At 49.9% G+C, this 27,756-nt stretch overlaps 1 protein-coding gene and 1 long non-coding RNA gene across 2 annotated transcripts in view; one reads left to right on the forward strand and one right to left on the reverse strand.

Moving 5' to 3' along the window:
* The window catches only part of ATP1A1 (ATPase Na+/K+ transporting subunit alpha 1), a 31,329-nt gene extending 14,756 nt beyond the window's left edge, over positions 1-16,573 (reverse strand). Inside the window, exons 1-7 of the mRNA XM_047784919.1 lie at positions 16,291-16,573; positions 5,281-5,385; positions 4,575-4,634; positions 2,003-2,206; positions 1,020-1,133; positions 490-624; positions 265-382 (exon numbers count right to left, since the gene is read on the reverse strand). Of these exons, the coding sequence (XP_047640875.1) occupies positions 265-382; positions 490-624; positions 1,020-1,133; positions 2,003-2,206; positions 4,575-4,634; positions 5,281-5,385; positions 16,291-16,302 (748 nt within the window). The 5' untranslated portion in view covers positions 16,303-16,573. The remainder of the gene's footprint in view (positions 1-264; positions 383-489; positions 625-1,019; positions 1,134-2,002; positions 2,207-4,574; positions 4,635-5,280; positions 5,386-16,290) is intronic.
* A 193-nt stretch (positions 16,574-16,766) lies between these two features.
* On the forward strand, positions 16,767-27,658 carry LOC125129800 (uncharacterized). The gene is made up of 3 exons (XR_007135555.1): positions 16,767-17,010; positions 25,265-26,117; positions 27,234-27,658. It is a non-coding gene; the product is annotated as an uncharacterized LOC125129800 (long non-coding RNA).
* The last annotated feature ends 98 nt before the right edge of the window (positions 27,659-27,756 follow it).

Genomic DNA, 27,756 nt, shown 5'->3' on the forward strand with positions numbered 1-27,756 from the left:
GGCAGTTCCAAACTCCACCCTAGCTTAGCCTTAGGTGCTGCCGACAGAAAAGGCAGGCTGTGGAGGGAAGCGGGAAAACAGGATGAGGGTTCCTGGGTTTTCCTGCCCACCAGTCAGCCGCTTCTGCTCTGTGCCTGACTGACGTGGTCAGAAACGGGGTCGATAAAACAAGAGAAAGCCGCATCTGTGGGCTTTCTGGGTGGTGGTCGTCAGCGCAGATACATGCCGCGTGCACCTGCAGCCGCGTGCTTTAAAACGGCCTACCTTCAACACAGTTGGTTGAAAAAAAGGCGATGTTCCTAGTCTCCAGGGGGTTCTCATTGGTGAAATCTGGAGACCTGGTCTGCGGTTCTGATTCACCGGTGAGGGAGGAGTTGTCCACCTGCCCGTGACAAAAGCCAGACATGTCACGTGAGCACCCTGGCCCCGCTCCAGGACCCTCCCCGCACTCCGCCCCAAGCACAGAGCAGAGCCTCTGTTGAGACCCACCTTGCAGCCGTTTGCAGATATGATCCTGAGGTCAGCAGGGATTCGATCCCCTCCCTTCACCTCCACCAGATCCCCGACGACGACTTCCTCTGCATTTATGCTCATCTTTTCACCATTTCGAATCACCAGGGCTTGCTTTGGAAGGGAAAGACAGCTTACGCCGGGCCCGCAGACAAAGCGGTATCAAAACAAGCATCGCAAAATGCCCCCTAATCCTCACTGGGTGAACGTCTGACACAGAGAGCGATCATTTCGTGGATCTGAGTTACAAAAGCTTGCGCGAGCCTTGAGCGGCAGTCCTTGGGTGGCCACGTGCTGGCTCCTCCCGTGTACACGCAGTGACAAGACTCTCCCATCGTGGGGCATGAGGACAAGAGATCAGGTGGGAGATGGGACTGGGTGGGGGGCGGGGTGGATAGTGGAGAAGACATCCCCCGCTCTGATGGGGCCACCGCACACCCGCAAAACCCGAACTTCACCCCAGTTCACAGGCTTGGCGCTGCCCAGTCACCTGACGGGGTGGCAGGTACCTGAGGAACCATGTTTTTGAAGGATTCCATGATCTTTGAGCTTTTCGCTTCTTGATAGTAGGAGAAACAGCCAGTTATGATGACGACGGCGGAGAGCACCACACCAAGGTACAGCTGGGAGGGAACAAGCAAGTCAGGGCGCATGGCTCTTAGTGAGGAACTGGGAAGAGGCAGTTCAGTTTTGACTGAATCAAAAATAGATTTTTAACAGAGATCAGGCTTCAGAAATAGAGAACTCATGTATTCATATTTATCTTCCTAGAGAACAGTACACAGGAGGGTCAGAAATGGAGCCAGGCTTGGTCCCTAGCTTGAAAGACCCTGGGGAATGTTCTAGGTGAATCAGTGTCTCCTGCTTTATTAAAGATATTTTCAAGATGCTGTGGGACCTCTGAAGAACAGCTACCAAATGTTTCTTGTCCCGTGTAATGTGCCAGCATTAAAAGCTGTGCCCGGAGCTCCCGTCGTGGCTCCATGGTTAACGAATCCGACTAGGAACCATGAGGTTGTGGGTTGATCCCTGGCCTCGCTCAGTGGGTTAAGGATCCGGCGTTGCTGTGAGCTGTGGTGTAGGTCGCAGATGCGGCTCGGATCCCGTGTTGCTGTGGCTCTGGCGTAGGCGGGTGGCTACAGCCCTGATTCGACCCCTAACCTAGGAACCTTCATATGATGCGAGTGCAGCCCTAGAAAAGACAAAAACAAAAAACAAAAAAGTTGTGCCCTGCCACTGAATGGCAGCTGGCCATGGACCAGGGCCTGAGCAGAGCAGATGCCCAGCTTGGAAGAGCATCTACACACAGGGCAGGAGGTGGAGAGTGAGCTTGAAATGAAGAAGTTAGAATGGGAGGCAACCGTGGCCAGTGCCTCTTTTCCCAGCCTTTAAAACCATCAGGTAACCAGTGGGAACTGAACACAAGGCGGAGGCAAAGATGGAGACGACTTTATGACACCTAACCATCCCAAAGAGGAGGCACTGCACTCACATTATCATTTTGAGGTTCCTCTTCGGTAGCAGCTTGAATGCCATAGGCCAAGAAACAAAGAATCGCTCCGATCCACAGTAACATGGAGAAGCCTCCGAAGAGCTGCCGACAGAACTTGACCCATTCGGGGGTTGTGGGAGGGGGCGTCAGGGCATTGGGACCGTCTCGGGCCAGGATCTCAGCAGCTCGAGCAGGTGTTAAGCCCTGAGAAATAGAAGAACAGAAATAAGACACACTGCTCCCGGCCTTGATGGCTGAAAAGCTGCGATAAAGGAGCTGGGAGAAAACCACACCTCCCAGGCCAGCGCAGAAGCTGCAACACTCTGACGGCGATTCCCCCACGTGGTTCAGGCAAAGGAGAGCCCGAGCTTCCCAAAAAACCGACAACACCCAGGTTAAAATTTTTTTAAAACTGATCCTTGGACAGATTGGAATCTGGTCTGATCACTTCTGCGCTTAAGGAATCTCTGCCAACGTGCACTTTTACCAACAAAGGTATCAATTTTAACTCATTGATTCAGTTCTACAAATTAAGAGTTTCCTATGTATTGAATCTGTCAGGGAGGTGGGGGGGGGGCGGGGAACACTCCAGAAGTATCAAAGGAGGAAGAAAAAAAAAAAATCTCTGCAGGCAATCCAGCCTGTTACTGGGTTAAGTGCCAAGCTTTTCTCTAGAACTTTATTCTCTGGAGGGAAAGTAAAACACGTGCCTGGTAGCAGAGGGGTCACACATGCGCATATTTTAGCGAATGCCCAGGACACCTGTCAATTGCGAATTATTCACTGGCAAAGTCCACTGCACAAGAGGCCCTGCTGTTTCCTAATGGTCCTGAAAACCAAGATGCACTGACAGCAGACCTAAGGCTATCAGGGGACAATGTGACTCCTTTCATAATATACTATCAAGTCAGAAAAACGACATAAAAGACATTTTTGCCCGAAGTGTGTGTGTCTAGTCTGCTTTTGTTTTCCTGTTATTTTTAGTATCACAGTTAACTAGGGATACGAGGAAAGGAAAAAAGAACATCAAGCTATTTGAGGAAGACGGGGACTTCCGCCGGACCTCTGCCTCCAGTATGTGATGTGACCCCTGCAGAGAATAACCACCACTGACAGGAGCCACCTGAGCTGGTGGCTCTAGGTGCCAGGCACTGACTCCAGAGCTTCCCATTAACTGTTTCAGTCTTACCATAACCCTTTTTAGGTAGCACTAACCCCGTTTCACAAGGAAACAGACCCATGGCATTTGAGTAACTGACTGAGGGCTGCAGAGAACACAATTCATAGGAATCGAATGAAAACTTCAGTGAGGGGTTCCCTTGGGATCCAGCATTGCCGCTGCAGTGGCTGGGGTTTGATCCCTGGCCCGGGAACTTCCACATGCCAAGGGTGAAGCCAAAAAAGGAAAAAAAAAAAAAGCCTCCAGTGAGAAAACCCATGCAATGGGCTCAGTAACTGCCTCCCGGATCTTGGCGTCAGGCCTCCTCTCAGCTCAAGGCCCCCGACTTCTTGATAATTCACTGAAACAATAGCTACCCATTAGCTGGCACTGGAGTCATTCCCTAGACGTTTTAGTGATTGTCTAGAAAATAACACACTCCACCCCTGGCCTTGACTGTTTACTTTTATATTGTTTGCAGCAAAGTTAATATCAAAACTCCCCAGATAACGAGACTATACAACCTATATTTTATTGAAAGGTTTCTTTGATCTGTGTAAAGAACCAGTTTCAAATAAACAATAGAACAACCAACGTTCTGACATTCTGCAAAGATCTAGCTGATAGCAGTGCAAAAACCTGAACTGCTGAAGATTCCATGAGTTGAAATTTTCTACTCAATTTAAGAAACGTAGAAGAATAAAGGAAATATGTGTAACCACGGGGGATGAGCATGACTTTGGAGCTATTCCGTTGCAAATCCTGGGGGTTCCCACTTACTGGCTGCCACCTGCTAGAGGATGGGGAAAATCATGCCTACTTCCACCAAATTTCAGGGGACACAAAACAGTAAAACCACAATGTCGAAGCCCAAGCTCCTGGTCACCTTGCTGTACAGTAGAAAAAACTGACAGAACACCGTAAACCAGCTATCACGGAAAAAAATAAAAATCATTTAACTTTTAAAAATAAGTAAATAGGGAGTTCCCGTCGTGGCGCAGTGGTTAACGAATCCAACTAGGAACCATGAGGTTGCGGGTTCGGTCCCTGCCCTTGCTCAGTGGGTTAACGATCCGGCGTTGCCGTGAGCTGTGGTGTAGGTTGCAGACGCGGCTCGGATCCCGCGTTGCTGTGGCTCTGGCGTAGGCCGGTGGCTACAGCTCGGATTCAACCCCTAGCCTGGGAACCTCCATATGCCGCAGGGGCGGCCCAAGAAATAGCAACAACAACAACAACAAAAAAGACAAAAGACAAAAAAAAAAAAGTAAATAAAAGCCCAAGCTCTGGGCATGTCGCATGGCAGACACGCAGATGGTGGCTGTCATTATTCTCCTCCCCAAGGTTAGGACTGTGATACCAGGGAAAGCAGGTGAGAGAGAAAATTAGGATTCTGGACAACAGAGGAGAACATACTCGGCTCAAGTCCGTTCCGTATTTGCGATGAAGCTCATCAAGGCTAAGCTTATGGTCATCCTAAGGGAAAACAGAAAGAAAAGAATCAAACATTGTACCTTTCAAAAAAGAAAAGATGTAAAAATGCATCAGCGGTTCTCATCACTATCATCGTGCTCTGAAAACAAGTTTTGCTTCAGTGCACAAGTGGGTATAGTTTCCACTGCTGCCCAGGGGCTTGGCAACCCCTCAGCTATGCCCTGGGCGGGTCTTCAGTGGAGAAGGGCCCAGGCTGGGTGATGGCAGCTCCATTGTCCGCCACTCATCCAAGGGACCGGGTTAGACCTCGTCTGCCTTCTCTGATGACCGGACAGGCTGCATCTGCGGAGGCCTCCAGGGCCTGGAGAGGTTGGACTTTCTCCATGGTCGCTGTGACCCAGAAGCCTTCGAGCAAAGGCGCACGATAACGACCACACTTCCTTGGTGGACCTTCGGTTACGCTGCAGTGAACGACGTGTCCAAACTTCCAGTGGCTTTTACGATGCGCCTTTTCCACCTCCAGCTCTACGGCTCAGAAAAATCTGTGCCGCAGCTACAATCTCTTAACTTTTAGAAAGAGCCGGATCTCTGACTGAGGGATGGCTGGAAGGAGGGGTGTGTGACACTCCAAGGACAGAAGACACCATTTCTGAGAAGAACAAAAAGCAACCTTCCTTCTGGTACTTACCATAGAAACTTCCTTCTTCAGCTCATCCATATCCCTCTCCTTCTTGGCCTTTTTTTTGTCGCCATGCTCTGACACGGCTGCGGGCTCATATTTATCGCGTCCAACCTGCAGAAGAACGTAGGGAAGAGGTGTGGTTGGGAACTAGGAACAGCATCTCCAGACTCGAAATTGGGGAGGAAGCAGGCCTTCCAGCAGCTTGAGGACAGCTGTCATTCTGAAGAAGTTAATATCCATGGAAGTGGACAAGTTCATGCTGCAAAGTCAATAGCAGTCTATGACCAACACTGCCATCCTTAGCTCAAGACAGGCCGTCTACACCCTATGGGGTAAAGCCCAGAGGGAACGTTATGTCAGGCCTCAGAGGGGCCCTGCCAGTTGCTCCCCTTGGGGGTGACCAGCAGGAAAGGGCCGTGCTATCCACATCTCCATACCACGGCTCTTTTTCGTCCCCTCTGAAAGAATGAAACGTTCTTTGCATCACTAACTCAGAGCAGAGCACAGCACTATACACCTGCACTGCCAATCAGGTCAAATGCTGGGCTCCATGCCATCTAACAGCTCTGTGTCCTTGGGCAAGTCACCAATGCCACTTTTTTTAGTTCCACTTTCCTCTTCCAAGCATGGTTTGAGAGAATTAAATCATATACACCTAAAGGCTAATTACTTTCATTATGATGTTTAAATACTTACCTCTGCAAAGAAGTCATTACTTATCAACTTTATCTTTAGGGCTCTAATCTTTTTATCTCATGAAAAAAAACTGAAGAGGCCTTCAAAGTCCTTACATGAAAGACAAAAAAAAAAAAGGAGTCCCACCCCAATCTGCAGCCTGAGAATAAAGCCCCCAAATGAAAGTCCCTGGAAATGTTTTGACATGAGCAGGATGTAGGAAAAGCATGTGCATTATCACACAATTCACAGGATCCACCTACGCCTCCTGAACACTGGAACAACTTTTAGAGAAAACGTTGATTCCATAGTTTAAATTTAGACTGTTCCACTCCCCCACCTCCTGTTTAAACGCCTGAGCTCAGCTACGACAAACGCCAAGCCTGAACCCGGTGCTCCCAGGTGCCCACCGTCCCTGGAGCAGAAGAGGCCCCTCATGCCAGAGCCCCCACCCCTACCCCACAAACTGCCTCCCACAACCAGAAAGGGCAAAGTAAGGGGGTATTAGCACTTTTCTTACAGTGGATGCTGTGGGGTGGCCCCTTCTATTCATTTATGCCGCTTAGTCTCGCCTCCAGAAGAACACAACCAGCTACTAAAGCAATGAGTAGAAATGCTGTCTAGATTACAATTTTTACTGGGCTGAAAATAAGTTAAAAAATCAAGGTGTATAGGCATCTTTCAGTCATGGCTGACATGGTTACAAATAAATACCCACAAGATGCACTTGAATTTGAACACACCCTCTTCAAGACTCTAAAGGGACAGACCCTGCCCCAAGTTAGCTGGTGTTGCCCACATGCAGGGACATTTCTAGCATTCACGTTGCTCAACTTGTGTGGTCAGGTTTACGGTGTTTAATGCTGATTAATTTTTTCAGGGTGTTCCTTAGCTTCTATATCTTATCTTTAAGAATGAAGCAGGCCTAGAGAGAGTCAGCATTCTTGACATTCTCTCCACCATGGAACAACCACCTGGGCACCGAGGGCTCTGACCAGAGCTGAAATGGAAAATCATCACACGGACAAAAACGAGAGGCTGGGACTCCCACCGCAGAGGAACCACCAGAGGAACCACCGTTGGGAGTGGAATTTCCTTTATATACCTAATGAGGAAGCACAGCCCTGAAAAATCATGTTAAAGACACCGACTAGGGATGTCCAAGACACATGTGGCCAGTGTGTACTGTTTTTTAAAATCTGGTTCACAGATTCTCTTTAAGCAAGCTGAGTACCATTAGAATATACTGAATTCAAATATATGAAAATCAGAGTTAAAATCCCTCTGCCTCACCATCTGCATGCTCTGATTATTCTCAGACTTTCAATATTATCCCCTCCAAAAGAGGGGGAGAGGATTAGTGCCGCAGCTAGGCCTTGGACAGGTTCCAAAGCTTTGTCCCCCCTTACAAAATAATCATCTTGCCTGGGGCTTTGCAGTTTATCAATGGTTGAGGTAGCTGGGAATTTGAGATTCCCTAATAACCCTCCCCTTTCTCCTTTCTTCATGGAATATACGAGGTGTAGACTTATATGAGGATATCTGCCCAAGAGACATGGGAAGTATTAGGGAGAGTTCTTTTCCTTTGCAATTTTAATTGTTTCACTAGGCAATGTGTGTCCAGAAAACCAAGCAGCTTATGCCATCCAGTTCTTCGCTACCAGCAGAACAATAATACTAGCTTATCTTGATGGCAACCAAACATGACTTAAGGCCTCATCAATTACTAGTTTCAAAGCAGAAAAACAGTGTGTGTGTGTGTGTGTGTGTGTGTGTGTTTGGGAGGGTGCAGGTAGGACAGGGAACAACTTAAAAATGGTGAAGACAACACTGCCTTTCTTATTATTTCTTCCAAAAGCATCCGGGAAAGACGAAGGTCATGGCAAAGGGAACAAATGAGTGCTATGATCTGTCCACACTGGAGACCTTCCCTCTCCCCTGGGCCCTGGGCACACGATTCCGACTGTTTCCATTAGGAAATTCATCTCCTTTCTCCCCAGAGGACTGGAGAGACCAGGCCCAGTCACACCCACCCTGCTCCGTGGGATGGCACCCCTGTCCTGTCTCCCAGGAAAGGTACAAGGGAGGCTCATTTACATACCGCCTCCTCCCCCTTCACCCCGTGTGAACATGAAGTCAGTTGGGTCCTTTTTTTTTTTTCCCCCATTCGAATTTACGAAGTGGGAAGTCACAACAAGGGCAGGGGCTTGCCCAGTGTGTCACCCAGCCCACAAAGGGTCATTACTTCCCTGTGCTTCCCAGGGGGTTCATCCTCTCAAAAGTTCAGTATGAGGACTTCTGTCCTGATCCGATCTGGGAGGCCAAGTGCGCTCAGGAGACGGGAGGGCAGATTCCTGACAAAGGAACCAAGGTTCAAACATGGAGCAGAGGGTCACGTGTTTACTTTCTAAAGATGTTGCAAACTAGTTTATCGAAGGGTTCCATTTCCTCCGCGCAATAGATTTTCTGCATTTCTCATGCGCTCCTTCACGCATTAGCTCATCTGGTTCTGAAGGGTTACCGAGTGTCATCTTCCCTGTTGTTCCTAACGGGGTTGTGTCCCCAAGCCCCGCCTTTTCTGCACGAGCTTCATTAACTTCAGGGGCTTCTCCCGAGAGAGGACAGCAGAGTTCACCAGAGGCTCTCTCACTTTCCAGAAGCACCTAACTCCTCGTTGGTTCAATTTTGTCCCAGTTTCGGGCAGACTTTGCTAAACAACATCTCCCAAAGATTCCGGTGCAAAATTGTAAATTCCCACGGTTCCAACATGGTTTTCTGCTGTCACCCATTCGTGTTTGTCTGTGAACTTAGGCCTAGACAGCAGAGAGGGCTGGTGCACAGCATGGGGCGATGCCCCCATGTCAGCTCCCAGGGCCGAGACCCCGTGGTTCACTGTTTAGGACGCAGACGTAATGTTTCCACCGAGCGAGGCAGCCTGGAGCCCTGCTACGGCGCCTCTTTCCTCTTCTTCACTAATTGACAATTTCAAGTGGGGGAGAGGGGGAATATGACAGGGGCAGAAAAATTTAAACAGGCCCACAAAGCAGGTGCCATGAGTTTAGGAGAGAAGCTTCCATCCCCGTGGTGAGTCACTTGAGGTCTGCGTGGGCAGAAGCTGCCTCGAGGCCTCCAGGCGCATCTCAAGCGGCCCTCTCATCAGGGCAGGCCCCAGACGCGTTCTCATCTGCCCAGTGTGGACCTGCGCAGTGTGGACCGCTGGCCACAATTCCTACCCTACCAGCACAATGCCCTGTGGCCAGGAGGGAGCTCAGAGTCCTTCAGACTCCAGAAATTGCTGGTGGTAAAATCTGCAAGTTCATTGGAAGCCCAGATATCCATGCCCTTTGGACGGGACTATTGATGATGCTTTTATATCAGCCTCCAGTCATACAAGCTCTGCCAAGTGCCAGGCACAGGACCTTGAACAGTCAGCCTCAACTTCCTCGTGCCTTAAAATGGGAGTGATACTTGGGGTAACTGGTGAAAACTCTAGAGAGGCATTCTGATAGGTGGACGGATCAAGGGGCTACCATCAAATTCAAAAACAAAACACCTCCTAAAAACGGCACTGTTTCCAAAACTGACAAACAAACTAAAGATCAAGTGGGCCTATCAAGAGGGTCCAGAAAGAGGGTACAAGGAACGGCCCCCAATGCAGCCCATTTCAAAGCTGGCTGAGATGGCTACACAACAGGCACCCCTGGCCTCAACCTGGCAAATTCCCTCCTAAGCAAGGAAGTTGGAGGGAAGGTCTCGAGCCCTGCTGGTTGCCTAGAGGCCTTTTAGAGGCCCTGCCTAGTCTGAGCCACACCTTTCCGTTATGTAAAGGTGGGGGGAGGCTTCCCAACCTTCCCGGGATGATGTATTATTCAATCATTATCAAACCCGGTCATGTACGCGAAGGTACTCTGCCACGTGCTACATAAAGGTTATTATAACTTGGCTTTAATTAACATATAAATCACTGCCATTCCTTACGATGAAGGCTCTTAAACCCCTGACAAACAAAGACTTCATTTGGGGCATCTTTTATTTCACAGGTCAGTTGAAACTCAAAGAAGATGTAAGACTAGCTCAAGGCCAGTTACCTCCAATCACTCCTAAATGACTAAGTTCACATACAAGGGATTTCAAGTGGTGGGGTCTCTGGAGGATGGTGGGGTCTGCTCAACAGCCCAGAGCAGCAGACAGAACAGGAGGTGACCCCAGGGACCACCACACCGTCACATTCCTTCTCACCCAAGCCTGCCAAGAGGCCAAAGCAGTGGGTCTCCGTGGGTCCTCTCAGTATGTCCAAACTTGGGTTGCAGCCCATCGGCCAGCAGGGGCAAAGAAAACAGCTCCAGCTCTGGCCAGGGGGGGCTCCCTCAGCCCCAAAGGAACAAGGCTTAACCTTCCTCCCTGCATGTGGAATCTTCATGAGCCCGCCTGCCAGCCCACCCTACCTGCAATTGTTAATACACATCCATGATCATTCAAAAAAACTTTTTTTATCTTTTTTGCCATTTTCTTGGGCCGCTCCCACGGCATATGGAGGTTCCTAGGTTAGGGGTCGAATCAGAGCTATAGCCGCCGGCCTACACCAGGGCCACAGCAACTCGGGATCCAGAGCCGCGTCTGCGACCTACACCACAGCTCACGGCAACGCCGGATCCTTAACCCACTGAGCAAGGCCAGGGATGGAACCTGCAACCTCATGGTTCCTAGTCGGATTCGTTAACCACTGAGCCACTACAGGAACTCCCCCCAAAACTTTTTTTAAACATCTAAATAATACACTTTATACACTTACTACCTCTTAAAAAAGGTGTCTTTTCACTTATTTAAAAAACCAAAAACCAAAAAAAACCTGTTGTTTTTCAACGGGCTTCTCTACATCTGTATGAGGCACCTGGGTTATGAAGACTAAAAATGTTTACCTGTCCGCCCACCATTTGCTGCCCTCCTCACCCCTTTTTTGGTTTCGCCAGACCACTTTGGTGTCACGAATCAAGAACAACAAAGTTGCTGGTTTGAGAGACAACAGATTAATAACTAGCACAAGCCTCAAAACAGGACTGAATCAATTTCCAAGAAGTTTGGGTAGCTCCTCAATTGGTACCCTGAGGCCTAGGGTGCAAAGTAAAACAGCTGCAGGGCTAAAGGAGGATAAAGGCCGTGACAGGCCCCAGAGAAACCATGAAACAAACACGGCACCATGGAAGCATCTCCTGGAGGACAGAAGGAAAACACAGGAGGCCTCGCCCTCCCCATGATGACAAGCTGGAAAGATCAGGCCCCACTGATCCCCAAACCTTAACACACTGATGATCAAGCCCTCAAACCATACAGGCCCCCCAAACAAAAGCCCGAGCCATCAGGGATCAATGCCTCAGATCACCAACAGCAAGTATCTAAGAGCTGTTACTCAACAGGGTTTGAATAAAACCAGATACAGAGATAAATTAATGTTCAGATATAATTCACTGTCGAGTCAGTCACAAAGGAACGAAGCAATAGGGTCTACTGGCCAAAATTCCCTTGGCTCAGGACCCAAAGGAAAGCAGACAGAAAAGCTGCAGGGTGGGTCTGGGGGGTGGGGGTGGCGGTGGGGTGCTTCTGTTCTCACGCTAGAATCTGCCGCCCCAAACGCCAGTCAAACAAATGTGAAGAACTCCTTGTGGATTCCTGACGACAGATTTAAGCACAACGAAGGAGGTGACTCATATGCAAAGAACAGTCTCTCTCTGACACCAGCCAAAGAACACACTTCCTCTCACACACACTCAATCCAGAGCAATGCGAGGAAGTTCAAACCTGCCTCGGTTCTGTCTCCTTTTCCCAAAATATAAAAACCGAAGGGGAGTTGGGGGTGGGGGGAGTGGATTTTACAATTCTCTGTCCTTCACATTAGCACTTACTGGACATGCAATTTCAGCGGAACCCAGAACTGGACAGCTCTGGCACGGATGGGGAAACATTCTGCCCAGTGTTTTGCTGTCCCAAAGCAGCCACTCTGATTACTGTGAGCCCATCTGATCTGACACTCGTGTTTCTTCTTCTGGCCTGCTGGCTGGCAGAGCGCCCTGGGCAGCTAGAAGGCACCACAGCCCATCACTGAGGGCTGAAAGCCCAAGCACACCCCCCCACCCCGGCCGTTGTATTTCACAAGACTTTGACAAAGACTCTAAAAATGTCAAGTCTTTTATTTGAAAAGTGAAAGTAGATCAAAACCGAAGGTGCTATTCAATTGCACCTCTGACATGTCCAGTGACACTTCCAGGCAACTTCCCTTTGGAGCGTAATTCATAGCATTTCCCATTCTTTTCAATCCTCAGGATGTTTTCCAGGTGAAAGAAAGACTGTTTTCTAGTTTTGAAAAGGCTTACGTTCAGACGAACTGAGGAACAGCAAACCCACAGTTTAGTAAAGATTTGCTCTTCTCTTGGTGCCAAATACTTTCTAAGGCCCAAAGAGCTGCCAGCCACTCACACCTGCCCTGCACTCGCTCTAAACAAAGCAAAGGTGACTCCACTCTGGTGATTATTCTACCCAAGGGCCAGGTGAGAAACCGATGCTTCAGGGCTTAAAAAAGCAACCAAACCAAACCAAACCCTCAACATTTTTGTTTTAAAGAAACGCACTTCACTTACTTTTCCATACAAAATCCTTCGAAAACTATATTCCCTAAAGCCTCTTTCATTCTTAAGTGTGGATATACGGTGTAAAAGAACACAGCCTGAAAGCACGGAGTCACTTACCTGTTAATTTGTTGCTAAAATAATCAGAAAACAATGCTTTAGAAGGGTTCTGGGATGGAGAATGGATGGGTACCAAGTTTATCGTACTTTGAAATGTTGCCTTCACTCTTTTAGTTTAAAATGCAATGGAGGAATGAACACTTCCAGGGGTCTGGATATTTTAAGTTTTAGCCCTTACCTGAATAAACATTTAACTGTGTGGTTTTGTTTTTTGTTTTAAACCTGGCCTTTTATTTTTTTGGTGGGGAGGGGGTGGGGCTGTCAGATTTAGCCTCCTCTCCATCTCTCCCACTGGGGATGCAGGCCTCCCCTTCCCCACCCTCCTACCCAAAGGTGAGTCACCAGAGTGTTACAAACTTACTGGCAGAGAACACTACAAATTAACAAACAGAAAGTTACCCCAAAAGAATACACCCTCAGAACAGGGTACAGCAAAGGGGGGGGCGGCAGCGAGAGGAACAAACATTCACATCTCAACATTTAACAGGCCGAGGGTGTGATGCAACCTCGACCTTCTTTCTCTGTCCCCAGGGCTAGTCACCAGCTCCTCCCATAGCCACTCCACTAGCAGGGGGCCCTGGCCTGGGCAACCTTCCACTGTGAGGACTCTGCCTTACAATGTTTTCAGTCTAAAGTACTGGCTTTATAGCAGCCAGAGGAGATTTAGCCACACTTTCAAGTTGAGCTCCAAAAGGGCAGCTGATAATGTTACCATACAACCAGGATTTCTGCTGACATGGGTATCCCTTGTGCAACCTTCACCCGAACCTTTTTCCCCCCAGGCTCCTCTTCAAATCTCTCCCCATAAGCTGTGATTTCTAGGTAACTAAGTTAATATTCACACAATGGAGAACCGCAGTGAAACCCCCACTGACATTCCCCCCCCCCTTTGTAAACTTGAGCAAAAAGGCAAGTTTCTTGGGTACCTTTGGTGAGCTAACGGGTTGTGGGTGGTAGGCCTGGCTGCAGATTTAAGCCAAGGCACTGGCAAGACACCCCGCACGAAAAAAAGGACACAATCCTCCTTCACCCAGGAATGATTCAGCAGGAGCTGTTCTTTCGTTTTCTTACCAAAAGCTTGGGCAGTGGCTTTGGAAGGAGATATAAAATCACCTGCAATCTCCTCAAAACCTAGGCCCCCAACAGCAGTGGGAAGAGGAGGGGAAGAAATTAACAATGACCTTAAAAATTAGCTGCCAGCACAGGCTTCCTGGTTAACCAATTATCAGCAGGGCTTTAGTCACCACTCCACCCACATTTTAATCCCCATGTGGAAAAACCCCAACATTTCAGCATAAAATATCCTGAACATTTGGACTATCACGGTAAGTCATTGGGGACAAAAAGGCTAACTTTATCCCAGGAGAATCACCACCACCACCACCACACACAAAGACACACACACACACACACACACACACACACAGCCACCCCCTAATGCTCAATCTATGAGAGTTCCCCAAATACTAACCACCCAGCAGCTAAGCAGCACGTCAGCCTGCGTTCACCAGTTACAATTCAATTTTGTGTTTGCTAGCCACTAGCCATTTGATGAGGATCCATAAGATGAAACTGCTTAAACCTCCACAACCCAGGCATGTTGCTCTTTCCCACTCCCCGGCCTGTGCGCTGTTATGAAAGGGAAATATAGGTCTATGGATATAATCCAGTTACTCAAACATCTGGTCCATTAATTCAGCATCACGAACACCCCAGTTTCATCTGAAAAATAACTTTAGAATTCTGCATGTATAAGGCAACGTTAAGGAGGGAGTGAGTATTTAGGCCGGGAGGAATCAGGGACTTGGTGTGTCACTAACCAACCATTTGACCTTGAGCAAAGCACTTCACCTTCCTAGGCCTTGGTGACATATCTACCATTTCTCCAGCTCCCCCAAACCAGTAACGGGTGGCTCAGAAAACAGATGATTTTTTTCTGGTTCTTTTTTTTTTTTTTTTTGAGAGGATAGAGATACAGAAATGAGCTTTAAGGAGCTCGTTTACTGGAATGCCCTAGGGTTTGATGGAGTGGTTCAAGCGCAATCACGAACTCAGTTTCCACCGTGGGCAGTATAGAGGCTGGCACTCAGCTCTTGCCTTCAGCTATTTGACCTGAGCCAGCCCTCCACTTTGGGGCTTTTAAAAGATACAAGTTGTGCATTCCCACTCTTCCTTACTACCAGGTTCAAACCTTTCAATGACCTCCTTCAAAATCCACTTGGCATTTCCAGAGAATGCACCCTCCCTCTCTGCCCATTGCTCACTCCACACCCAGGAGCCCGCTGAACCTTCAAAGACCTACTACGGGCCGGGGGACGGTGCAGGCTCTGGACACAATGGAGCAGATGCTCTCCCACTAGTATTCTCATGACCTGGTCATTTTATCTCATTTTTTCTTCTGACTGTTATTTTGTATAAACTTTTCTCAACAGCACTCTTGGCCCCACTGGAGTCCAGGACCCAGTCTCCTGCTGTGGTTACGGGTTATCTCAGCCCCGAGTTACAGAAATGCAGGCACAAGCCGTTGTTCTGGTATCCCCAGAGCGCCCGCTCCTCCGGCCCGGGGGGACCCCTCGCTGCTTCGAACCCCTCTTCCGCGGGTGGGCGCTCCCACCGCGTTGCCCCGCCTCCCGTTCTTTTTCGGGTTTATTGTACCCGGAGGCCCGGGTGGATCTGCTTGTGCTCCTTCCTGCCTCATCGCTCTAAAAAACTTACACATGCCCTCCCCACCCTCAAGATGACCACACCAGTGGCTCCAGCTGCCTCCCGGGAGCATCCTGTGTTTAATGGAAAGGGGCCCATTAAAGCTCTCAAAAGTATACCTTAAAGGCCATCTTAGGGCGAAGACACACCCTTTCTGGCACCAGCCCGCCCGACCGGCTCCGCAGTAAGGGGAAGCCAGTTTTTTCCTTTGGGGAAGGGCGGCCACCTCTCCGGGCAAGTGGCTAAGCCCTGGCGCCTCCAGGAGAAGAAGCCTGGGACCCTAAGGCCGCCCCCGCGTCGGAAGACCCCCATCGCCCAGGCCGGAGCCGCGGCGGGAACTACAGCCCGGGAAGGGGCCGGGTAGAGCGCCCCAGGGGAAGGGGAGGAGCACGCCTTTCCTCGGGGCACGGAGGGCGGAGGGAAAAAGGAAGGCGAGAGACGGGAGGTGAGGGCGGGCGGAGGGAGGGAAGGGAGGAGGGAGGGAGCGGGTTGGGGATGCCGCCGGCAGCCCGCTCCTAGCCGGGGAGGCCCAGCGGCTGTCCTTCCTCTGCCTCGAGGGCCTGCGACTCCCGAGCGCCGCCTCCAGGAGCCCAGGGCCCGCGACGCGTTCGGGCTCGGGGGCCCGCAGTCCTTCTCCAGGCTCTGCGCACCGCCTGGGGCTGCCCCGCTCCGGGCCCTCGGCTCTCCCTTCCCCCGCCCGCCCCTCATTACAGCGCTCCCTCCATTTCCAAAGTGCGTCGTCTTTTAAGCCTCTCTGCTCTGCCAACCCATTCCGCGCCGCGCCGCTTCCTCCTCCTCCGCCTCCCGCTGGCTGCGGTCGCCCTCCTGACTTCCTCCTCTTCCTCCTCCTCCCCTCCAGGGCTCCCCGCACCCCTCCCCAGGCTCGCTGGACACTCACCCCCTTCCCCATAGTGGCGGTGGTCTGTGTCCCGCGCCGGGTCCTGTTGCTTGAGAATCAGAGAGAAAAGAGAGCGGCTCCCGGCCAAGCAAGAGCGGCCGGGGGAGCGGAGAGGACGGAGCTAGGGCTGCTGCGGGGCGGGAAGGAGGGAAGACGGCCGGCGGCTCGGGCCGATGCCACTGCTGCTGCCGCCGCCGCCGCCGCCGGGGCTGCTACCGCTGCTGCTGCCACGTGTCCGCCTCCTCCCGCCGCTGCTCTGCGCCCCAGACCCCGCCGCAGCTCAAGCCCGCGCCTCCTCCTCACTTCCTAAAATATGCAACCTGCGTGCTGGCCCCGCCCACGCCGCGGCACGTCACCGTTACCGGAGCAACCTGACACCGGCCGCGGGCCTGGCTCCGCCCCCGCTTCAAACCCCACCCCCGCAGGCCCGGGGCCGCGCCGGCTGCGGCCGGTCGGGGCTCCCGGCAGGAGGGCGCCGGGGCCTGGGGCGCGCGTGCCCAAGTCCCGAGAGGCGGCGGCTGCGCCACTGCGGGGCGCGCCGACTCGCTGGGCAGCGGGGACTCGGCGGCCCTGCAGCTCTCGCGTCCCTCCTCCTGCCTCCCTGCGTGACCCGCCTGCTTTGGAGGGCACGCAAGGTCCGCAGTGGGTGCGGGGACGTCCGCAGAACTGGGCCCCCGAATCTCCGTGGACCTGGGACAGAAACCACGCGCTGGAGCATTTGTGGGTATCCGGGAGCTCCTCTGGGACTAAGGGAAGCGCGGGGATGGGGGGGTGGGGGTTGGGTGTGCCTGCAGCCAGTGCCCGCAGGAGGGACTCCGCCTTCCTGCGGAGTCCAGGCCCCGCGTCCACCTGCGGATGGCCTTCCCAGCCAGTCCTTTGGTGCCCCTCTGAATGCCTTCTCTGGTCTTGGAGTCTCCGTTATCCACAACCCATAGGGCTTGAGCTGGCTTTGCCAGAGGTCCCAAGACCCCCCCCCCCCCACCCCCCACCCCCCGCCAACACCGCCGCCTTCAAGACCCCCAAATGTCAATCCAGAGGGCCTGCAGTGAATTCATTGATGCCACTGTGTGAATGAAAGTTGTTTGTCCAGATTGGGGGTTCGCTTTTGAGAGAAGGAATACTTGAAGCCCAATATCTTTAGCAAAAGGGGATCCTTGGAGGGGGACTATTAGTGGGCCTGTCTCATGCCTCTCCTTGCCTGCCCTCTGACATAGCAGGACCTCTTTCTGCCTAGGAGAGGGTGCTGTGAGGGACCTGCGCCTGCAGTGGGATGACCGGCCCAGGACCACCCGCCCCGCGCCCAAGAGCCCTAGCCAGGCTCTGCTGAGCCGCTTTCCTCCCCCTACAGCTTCTGCAGAGGCTGCAGTGGCTGGAGGTCTCCAACAGTTAAAAAACAAAGTATTATTAACAATGTTTTCAGGAAGTCAGGCATACTCTGGGAAAGCACAAGATTTGCAGGAGAAAATCACTCCATATCTCTGGGAATTCCAACAAGAAACACAGAAAACATTCACTTCCTAAGCAAGTTAAAACTAGTCCTGTCGACATCAAGTATTAATTTAACATGAATAAATAAAGGTGTGAAGCTTGAAAGAAATGGAGGAGGGAAGGAAGAATGAAAAACAAAGGAGGGAAAACTAGCAACTGTGCTATCAGTTAGACCATGAGGGTAAGTCTTGCTCCTTAGAAGAAACTGTTTCTTCCATGAGCCTCTTTCCCTTTGCCCAAGAATGCATTGTCAAGAACTGGTGCCTCCTCCATCTTCAGGCTTGGTTAAATCAGTGCAGACCCTGAAGAGCAAAGGCATTGTAAACTGAATTCAAATTCATGACTGCTGGAGAAAAGAGCCCCCACATCCAGAACAGGGTTCCCAATGCCACTAATTCAACAGAAGGAATTTATGGAGCGTGATCAGGGCTCTGTCTCCACAGGTCTAGAAAATGCTGTATTGGCATCCCCCATTACTGCTAACCTGTAGGGGGCTTTTGCTTGCTGAAGATCTCTCAGTTTGTTTGAAATTACTTATCCCTTGGTCTGAATGGAAAAAGCACACAGCAAGAACGACAACATGCAGAAAGCAAAAGTCTCAACAGTGTAGATTTCTCCTGCGAAAGGATCACCTTTTCCTCCCTTAATAAGTAAAATTAGCTTTTTTTTTTTTTTTTGATTCAGCAGTATAACCCTGAGAGATCAAGACATGTCCCGTGGTCTCTACAGCTGTTTCTTTGGCAGCTGAAGATTGCCGAAGGTCCTTCCTGAAGGACCTCCGAGCTCTAGCTGCATTCCAGAGTGGGGAAAAGGCATAAGATAAGAAATATTGGGAGTCCCCATTGTGGCTTAGCATTAGCCGACTGAACTAGTATTCATGAGGGTGAAGGTTCGATCCCTGGCCTTGCTCATTGGGTTAAGGTTCTGGCATTGCCATCAGCCATGGGGTAGGTTGCAATCGTGGCTAGGATCCAGGGTTGCTGTTGCTGTGGTGTAGGCTGACAGCTACAGCTCCTGGGAACTTCCATATGCTGCAAGTGAGGCCCTAAAAAAAAAGAAGGTATCAGAAATATTAACTAAAATCTATATTTTTGCCTTCTCCTCCACAAGCACTTTTGCATATAAAAGTCCCTGGGATTCTCACAAATCCAGAAGGTAAAAGGCTTTAGCTGTATTTTACAGAGTGCGGCAAACTGGAGGTTTGAGGACTTTGTACTAATAAGGCCACTCGGCTAGTGATGGGAGAGCCTGGTCTCAAAATTGCAAGATGGGAAACACATCCTACTTGTAAAGTTGGCTCTCTGAACCTAGCACCGAGGAAGTTTTGGTGGGAGAATTGCAGGTGCTTTCTTTTTTTTCTTCTTTTTACAGCCCCACCTGAGACATATGGAAGTGCCCGAGCCAGGGGTGGAATCAGAGCTAGAGCTGTGGTCTACACCACAACCATGGCAACACCAGATCCGAGCTGCGTCTTCCACCTGGGCCACAGTTTGTGGCAATACCGGATTCTTAACCCATTGGGCAAGGCTAGGGGCGGACCTCACGGAGATGCTGGGTCCTTGACTTGCTGAGCCACAATGGGACTCCTGCAGTTGCTTTCAGTATTGATGTCCTCAAAAATACAAAGTGTCTCCACGTGCCTCTCTCCTCTCTCATAAGCAAGAAGACCTGGGCAAGAGCTTTTTCTGCCTGTTCCAACTCTTTATCCATCTACTGTGTATCACCATAAGGCAGAAGACCATTTGTTTTCTAGAAATGCCTGATATAGATCAACAAACACTCCCCCTTCCCTGTTCTGACCCACCTGATCCCACCTCTGGAGGCAAATCCTATTCTGTTTTCTCACTTGCTTTTCTCCTCTCTCTCTCTCTCTCTTTTTTTTTTTTTTGTCTTTTTAGGGCCCACCTGCAGCATATCGAGGTTCCCAGGCTAGGGATTGAATCAGAGCTACAGCCACTGGCCTACACCACAGCCACAACAATTGGAGCTGCTTCTGCGACCTCCACCACAGCTCATGGCAATGCCAGACCCTTAACCCACTGAGCGAGGCAAGGAATGGAACCTGCATCCTCATGGATGCTAGTCAGATTCGTTTCTGCTGTGCCATGACTGGAACGCCCCTATTCCATTTTCAAGTCATTTGATAATGCTATTTTTCATTTCAGTCCTACTGAAAGAAACAAGAGAAAATTTCAGATTATCTGAAAGGCCTTGCTATTGCTCCTCTAAAGCTGATGTTTCTATAAACGCTACACTCAAGTGTTACGATCTAGGCTCATCTGGGTAATTTTATGGGGTGTTTTTAGAGGTAAAGTGTATTGCCAGGTGCTGAGGACAAATTTTAAGAGGTGAAGGGGAAAAATAGGGTAAAGAGGCAGAAGTTGCAAACTTTTTATGGGAAAGAATGATGGAAAGAATCCCTGCCTGGTTGTACTATGAAGCCCTGGACATACCTATAAAATTGACAAAGGGATGCCATGGCCAGAACTGAGGTGCAGAAGTGTCAGGTGCAAGAGAGATGCCTTGGGACACAGGTGACCAAAGGGGAAATATCACTGGGGGAGGGGGGGGACAGGCTTCTTTCCTCCTCTTGGGAGAGGTTTCTGAATGGAGTTTTAGAGTGCAAATACTTCCCTTATTTTATATGAAGAAACTGAGGAGTGATTGGCACTGGATAGTCCCAGGACACTGGTAGAACTATCCTGCACCTTTTTGTCCCCCTCCCTCCCTCCCTTCTTTTCTCTTCTTCTTTTGCTTTTTAGGGCAGCACCTGCGGCATATGGAAGTTCCCAAGCTAGGGGTCGAATCAGAGCTACAGCTGCAGCCACAGCCACAGCCACAGCCACACCAGATCCAAGCCCTGTCTTCGACCTACATTGCAGCTCACAGCAATGTCAGATCCTCAACCCAATGAGTGAGGCCAGGGATCGAACCTGCATCCTCACGGATGCTAGTCAAGTTCTTAACCCGCTGAGCCACAACAGGAACTCCTATTGTGCACCTTTTTGAACTTCCAGAGCAGTATTGAGGGTAAAAAAGAACTCTAGAAGAGAAGGTGGGGCAATTTCAGCCTCTCTATTCCATCTACCTTTTATCCTATCAGCTCTGATTAAGCACCTAGCTGGGGAACCATTAAACTGATTGGTCCAGCAACTCAGCACTTAGAGCCCCCCAAGGCTGCCAAGTGTGGAGGATTTGACAAAACCACGGAGGGTTGGCCCAGTCATTGTGAATAGTCAGCAGATGTCTGAAAAATATGATGCAAGTCAGTATTTTGAGCCAAGAGTGCTAGCACTTTGAGTAAGTACTTGCTGAAATGAATAAACATGCCATTGCAATTAAGGGCTTTAGAAGAAGAGTTGGAGCCTACACGAAGTTAGCATTTTCCATTGGAAGCAAACATTTGGAGATCAATGAGCTAAGGATCTGGAAAGACAGAAGTCTCTTTGGCCCAGCTTGCACTAGAGGTAGCATGGAAATAATCTGAGGCATGCATCTTTATCTCTCTCCCCCTCTCTCTCTCTCTTTTTTTTTTTTTTTGGCTGTGCCTGCAGCATGTAGAAGTTCCCAGGCCAGGGATTGAACCTATTCCACAGCAGGGACCAGGGCTGCTGCAGTGATAGTGCCAGATCCTTAATCTGCTGGGCCACAAGGGAACTCCAGCATCTTTATCTTTTACCATTTCCTTGGGGGTACCAAGAAAGCCACTTAGCTGCCACTTAGCTTCATTAAAGCCAACCTTGTAACCATTCCACGCTTCCACCTAGCCAGTGTCTGTCCTGCCATTGCAAGTCTATTTCCACCACCCCCCCCCCGCCGCCGCCCCCACCTAGCAGCAGGTACATTACGTCCTGCTTTAGAAGCCCAGTTCTAGGTAGATAGCGGGCCATCAGTGATCTATCAGCTAGATCATTCTGACCCCTGAAACGTTTCCTCCCCAGTTTTCCATTTATCTCTTAACTCCCCTTTTAAAGCTCTCGTAAACATATTTTCTTCTGTTAATGATTTTTGAAGCCCGTAAGTTTTGCCTCTGGAAATTTAGAAAAGTCAACATTTACTTGGTGCCAGTCCTGGGGGCTGTTATCAACCACAGTGAGCCAAGTCTTTCGTCTTTTCCTCGGCATTCCTTCAATACAACCACCACTTCAATAATCTGCTCTTACTAATAGCAGTCTTTGTAAAAAAAGCAGTTATAAAGGATTCTTTAGTTGTCTCCCAAGTATTTTACATCAGGTCCTGAAATTAAATTGATTTTACACCAGAATTCCACGTTCTTTTTCCAGCACTCTCCCCCCCTCCCCCACACTGCTCCTCCCCTCACCCCATTCAAAACATTATTAAATGTTACGGTATCTTGGCACGTCAAAAGCTCATCCTTTGTTTGCTGGAAACAACCACCACTGGGGCATTGCAAGCAAAATTTATTTATTTATTTATTTATTTAGTCTTTTGTCTTTTTGTTGTTGTTGTTGCTACTTCTTGGGCCGCTCCCGGGGCATATGGAGGTTCCCAGGCTAGGGGCTGAATCGGAGCTGTAGCCGCCGGCCTACGCCAGAGCCACAGCAACGCGGGATCCGAGCCGCGTCTGCAACCTACACCACAGCTCACGGCAACGCCGGATCGTTAACCCACTGAGCAAGGGCAGGGACCGAACCTGCAACCTCATGGTTCCTAGTCGGAGTCGTTAACCACTGCGCCACGACGGGAACTCCTGCAAGCAAAATTTAAATGGCAACATGGGAGTTCCCATTGTGGCTCAGGGGTAATGAACCTGACTAGCATCCATGAGGATGTGGGTTTGATCCCTGGCCCTGCTCAGGGGGTTGAGGATCCCTCGTTGCATTGAGCTATGGTGTAGGTTGCAGATGAGGCTTAGATCTAGGTGTGACTGTGGCTGTGGCGTAGGCTGGAAGCTATAACTCCAGTTCAACCCCTAGCCTGGGAGCCTCCATATGCAGCAGGTGCGGCCCTAAAAAGAAAAAAGAATTAAATGGCAACAAACCAGAGAACTGGAAGGAATCTTCTTCTATTGCCGGAGTCCTATCTGCACCCAGGCAGTAGAGATGTGGCTTCAGGCAGGCTCACAGCCCAGCCTGGGCAAGCTGGAGGCAGAGAAGAGGCAGCAGAAATAACTGTCAGCAAACCCTGCTTGGTCTCAGGGGAATACAGCCAGGAGCACAAAGGAAATGAGTCCTACCACTGGGCTGGATAGGTGTGCTATTCTTGGCCTTTAAATCTTCCATGGAAAAACAGTTGAGAAAGTTCTGTGAAAGCTGGTTCCACGGAGAACAGTCCTCTTCCATAGATGCCTTTGTACTCAGAGTTTCAGGGACTCTGCTAGATTTTTCCCTTCCGTGGAGTGAAGGAGGGAATACAAAACTATCAAAAAGTGTTTTGGTTCATTTACAAAAGTCTGGGGGGGTTTCGTAACAGAAGAACCCTTAGAAAGTAACCCCGAAGTAGGTCAGGTACAAAAATAGTAACCAGCTCAATTCACTTTTAACTGCTTAGGTTTTACTCTGGAGGCTGCCATTTGGTTGATGGGTAACCTCCACATGTGGGCTTTTACTGATAAGCCCCCAAGGAGAGTTCCACCTCTTTCTTCCCCTCTCCAACCCCTGCTTCTGGCACTCTATGCTGTTTAACAGAGGTAACAGCTAGTTCACGAGAAAAAACAAACAAACAAAAAAACCCCCACAAAAACAAAACCAAAACCCCAGAACAGCCAATACTGGGCATCTACTGAACTGTGCTGGGTATAGCTGAGACACATTCTCCACCTCAAATAATTCACCATCTGGCATAAAGGAAGACAGGCAAAGAGATATTAGGAATACAGTAAGAGGTGCTATATCTATGCAGCGTTATTCTGGGCCAGGAAGAAAGAAATGGTCCATTCTGCCTGCAGAGCTAGAGAGGCTTCCCTGGCTGGTCTTGAGAGATGGAGGGGACTTCCTGAAGCAGAGTCTCATCTTGTATATGTGTGCAAATGTGTAAGTGTTTGTGTAGGGGGGTGGCTGCAAACAAAACCAGCAGCAAGCACGAGACCTTCAGGACCTGAACTAACTTAGTCTGTTGGAGGACTGGCCAGTAGTTTAAAATTGCTGGTGCGGAGGTTGTGAGAGAGGACGGAGAAGGAGATAAGCCTGGAGAGGTGAGCAGGGTCCAGATTGTGGAGGACTTGGATACCATTCTAAGGGATTGGATTTATATCCCGCAGGCGGTCGGGAGACACTGCAGGGTTTGAAGCAGGGAGGTGGCATGATCAGATTTGTGCTTGGAAAGATTTTTCTGGTAGTACCAGAACCGTGGGATAAGCTTTCACAGTCAGTGCATTTGCCAAAGCTTTTCTGATCAGCTTATCGAGTTCAGAATCTCAAGACATCTACGTTTTCCCACATAGCTTTGACATGGCATACCGATTTATTTTCCTCCTTTTTGGTGCACACACATGCATGTCTGCATCCCCATTATAATCCCAATTATCCACTCCTTCCCCCCAAACAGAGGCTTTTAAATTGCTGGGTATGATGGAAAACTGAGATTGGGACAGGATTTTAACAATCTGTTAGTATACACGTCCCTGACCTTGGAAGTTGGTTCAGTTTGCTGGGAAGGCACATGAATTTTACCCCATTTTCTTAGGTTTCTTTTCTTTCTTTCTTTCTTTCTTTCTTTTTTGCATTTTAGGGCAGCACTCACGGAGGTTCTCGGGCTAGGGGTCGAATCAGAGCTACAGCTGCTGGCCCCAGCCATGCAGGATCCCAGCTGTGTCTGCGACCTCCACCACAGCTCATGGCAACGCTGGAGCCTCAACCCACTGCGCAAGGCCAGGGATCGAACCCGCAACCTCGTGGTTCCTAGTCTGATGCGTTTCTGCTACACCACAACGGGATCTCCTCAGAGACCCGCTCTTGATGCAATTCCACCAACTAAAGAAAACTTAAGCCACCTGGTTCCCCACCTCACATGCAAAGACCAGGACTCTAGAGGATTCTTAATTCCAAATTAAGGAATAATTTGGTTTCCACGGTCCAGATAGTTCCAATAAAAGATGTCCCTGTGTCAACAAATTTCATCCCTCAATTTTTGTGGCAAGTCCCTGTCCATTTGACATTTGGCAGCTGGTGGTGGACATGGCAGTAGAGGTGGGGGTGGAGATGGTGGCGGGGGTGGGGGGGTGGGGGCCGGGGGGAGAGAGGGCCATGATGGTAAAAGCAGGGGGTCGGGCGGGGGGGTGGTGGGGGGCAAACAGTTGATCCAGGAACAGGATGCCAATCAAACACCTCCTTCAGGAGACAGCATTTTCCTTATTCACACAAAGCTTATGCGTCTATTTTATCTGTAAGCCGATCGCCTGGCTGCTGTGAGAGTCAATTGACGTGATACTCTTAAGAAAACATTGCCTGTCACATAGTAACAGCTCAAAAAGTGTAGGGAATGATCTCGTCTTGATTTCAAATTCCTACTCCACCTGGGGAAACAGGGTTCAAGGAAGGATGAAGGCGTGCACAGAAATTTGTCTAGAAGAGGCGGGAGTGAGAACCGAATCTGCTTGAGGCTGGCTTTCCTCTCCCCCCTCCCCCCAGCAACCTCTGTCTCCAACAACCGGTCCACAGCCAGCTTGCGGCAGAAACCAGAGCACAGACTGCAGGGGCCAGGTGAGTAGAGGCCAGACAACACTCCACCTGTCTGAGCTGGTTATCACCAAACCGCAGGTGAGAACCCGGGAAATAAGCCCTGCCCTAAAACACAGCAGCACCGGCCTTGCGGAGAAAATTTCATTTTCAGATTAAGAAGCCTGAATGTCCATGTTCTGGACGGCAGGGGCTGATGCAACACAACCTCCTCAAGAAAAAGAAAGCATTTGTCTCCACGTGCAATTTAAAACCTTTAAAGCCTTTTCTTATTTCTCCCTTAAAAAAAAAGAGAATAAACCACCAAAAAAGAAAGATACCATCTGCTAATGCAATCGCTAATTGGCAAGGGAGAGTTCTTACATGTTCCTACCAACAGACCCAAGAGGAGGCTGGCTTTCAGGACCATCACTCCTGTTCCTGGAATAAGCAGCTGAGTCTGCCAGGCACCATGCTGCAGGCTGGAGCTGAGGGGAGTTGGGGTGGGCCAGGGAGCCACTTCCCTCACATGCCTCTAATCTCATCAACCAGAAGTGCCCAGATTCAATATATTCTCTTCCGCTTTTGTTTTTTCAAAATAAAAAGAAGAAGAAGAAGAAGAAAGAGTGATGTTAAAATTTTGAATTCAGAAACAGTTGCCATGTGGGGAATTGATTTTGGCTTGAAACAGGCCACCCGCTTCTCATCAGTGGCTCCTGGCAGGTATGGAAGTGTCAGCTAAGGTCTTGCATTGACTTCTAAACACAGTCTAATGGTCCTACGAACCAGGCAGGACATCTGGGCCCTCCATTTACATGCATAGGCAGAGCTGGTGTCAAGCAGGAGGGCTGGCAAGGACCAGACAGATAAGGAAAGAGGATGCTGGGAACTTGGGTGGCCTTGAGTACAAAGGAAAGTCCTTGCACTTCCCTTTGAGTTCATTTCCCTGTATCTGAAATGTCTACAACGGAACTGAGGGCAATTAGGAGATGGGCTCAGGCAGCAGGTGATGCTTGAGTTGGGAGCTATGCATGGGACAGAAATCTTGCTTGCAGGCAATTCGGGTTTTACAAGGGACAATAAACTTCAGGAATGAGAATGCTACACTACAGATAATGTGGTCTGCCCTCCTCAGACGAATTGAGTCTTCCAGGCTGTATGCGCTGTCGCGGGTGACACAGACCAACTGCTTAGTGTCGAAACAAGACCCCAGCCCCTTCTCTTTTCACCACGCCATCCTGTTTCCTTAGCTCTAGGACAACATGAAACCATCTACTCAACGACAGAGATACTTTGCTTCCACACGCAAAACAATGAGGATTATCCAGTACATGCAATTTAAAGGACCAGTTTTTTTTTTTGTTTTTTTTTAGGGGCAGACTCGTGGCCTATGGAGGTTCCCAGGCTAGCGGTCCAATTGAGCTACAGCTGCCAGCCTATGGCACAGCCACAGCAACAACAGATCCGAGCCACATCTGTGACCTATACCACAGCTCATGGCAACACCGGATCCTTAACCCACAGAGCAAGGCCAGAGATTGAACCTGCAACCTCATGGTTCCTAGTTGGATTCGTTTCCACTGCGCCACAATGGGAACTCCAGGACCAGGTTTTTTTAGAATAGACTCTTCCATGATGCTCGTACAGGTTCATCTTAAAAATCTCCCTCGACCTCTTTTCAGTCATTTCTCAAGGGCGCTGCACCTGAAGACACGCACACACACATGTATCCACACACACAGGCACAAACATTACTGTTGTGAATTTAGAGAATTTAAGGAAGGCTCTTTCTTTTTTCAAAACGGCATCTTGGTAAAATTAAATGAAAACCTCTTGCAGGGTTCCCGGGCTCAGGACACGCCTCCTCCACTCATTTCCTGGGAAGTCTGTTCCTCCGAGGGCCGTCTCCTCGCCCCTGCATCACACCTGGATGCGGTTTCCTTGAGCTGCTGGGTGGCGTTGCCCTGCTCCACTCACTCCACGGCTGTCTTGGCTCCAACATCCCCTGCCTTTCCTCCTGCTCCTGCCAGCTGATGGAGAAGGGGCATTCTGAAGAGAGCAGAGGGCAGTAGCATGGGGCCGGGGCCTGGGGGTGGAGCTGGGGTGAGGCTCAGGCAGATAACAGGGGCCAAGGGGGGTCTGAGGCAGCCAGAACCGCCTCCACGAGCCTGTTCCAGCTCCCAGCAGGCTCACTTAGGCTCCCTCGGCCTGGCTCAGAACTCTTTTCTTAATCCAATAAAGGGGCACTTGCCTACATTTGAAAAGGTGCCATCGGATTATTTCATGCCCCACATCCTGTCCTGAAGCAGTTCAGCTCCAATTTCATCTTCAAGACCAGTTTCTGTCCGATAGGGCTCTTTTG

Source organism: Phacochoerus africanus, chromosome 6 (genome assembly GCF_016906955.1).
Source record: "Phacochoerus africanus isolate WHEZ1 chromosome 6, ROS_Pafr_v1, whole genome shotgun sequence".
NCBI classification, from domain to species: Eukaryota; Metazoa; Chordata; class Mammalia; order Artiodactyla; family Suidae; genus Phacochoerus; species Phacochoerus africanus.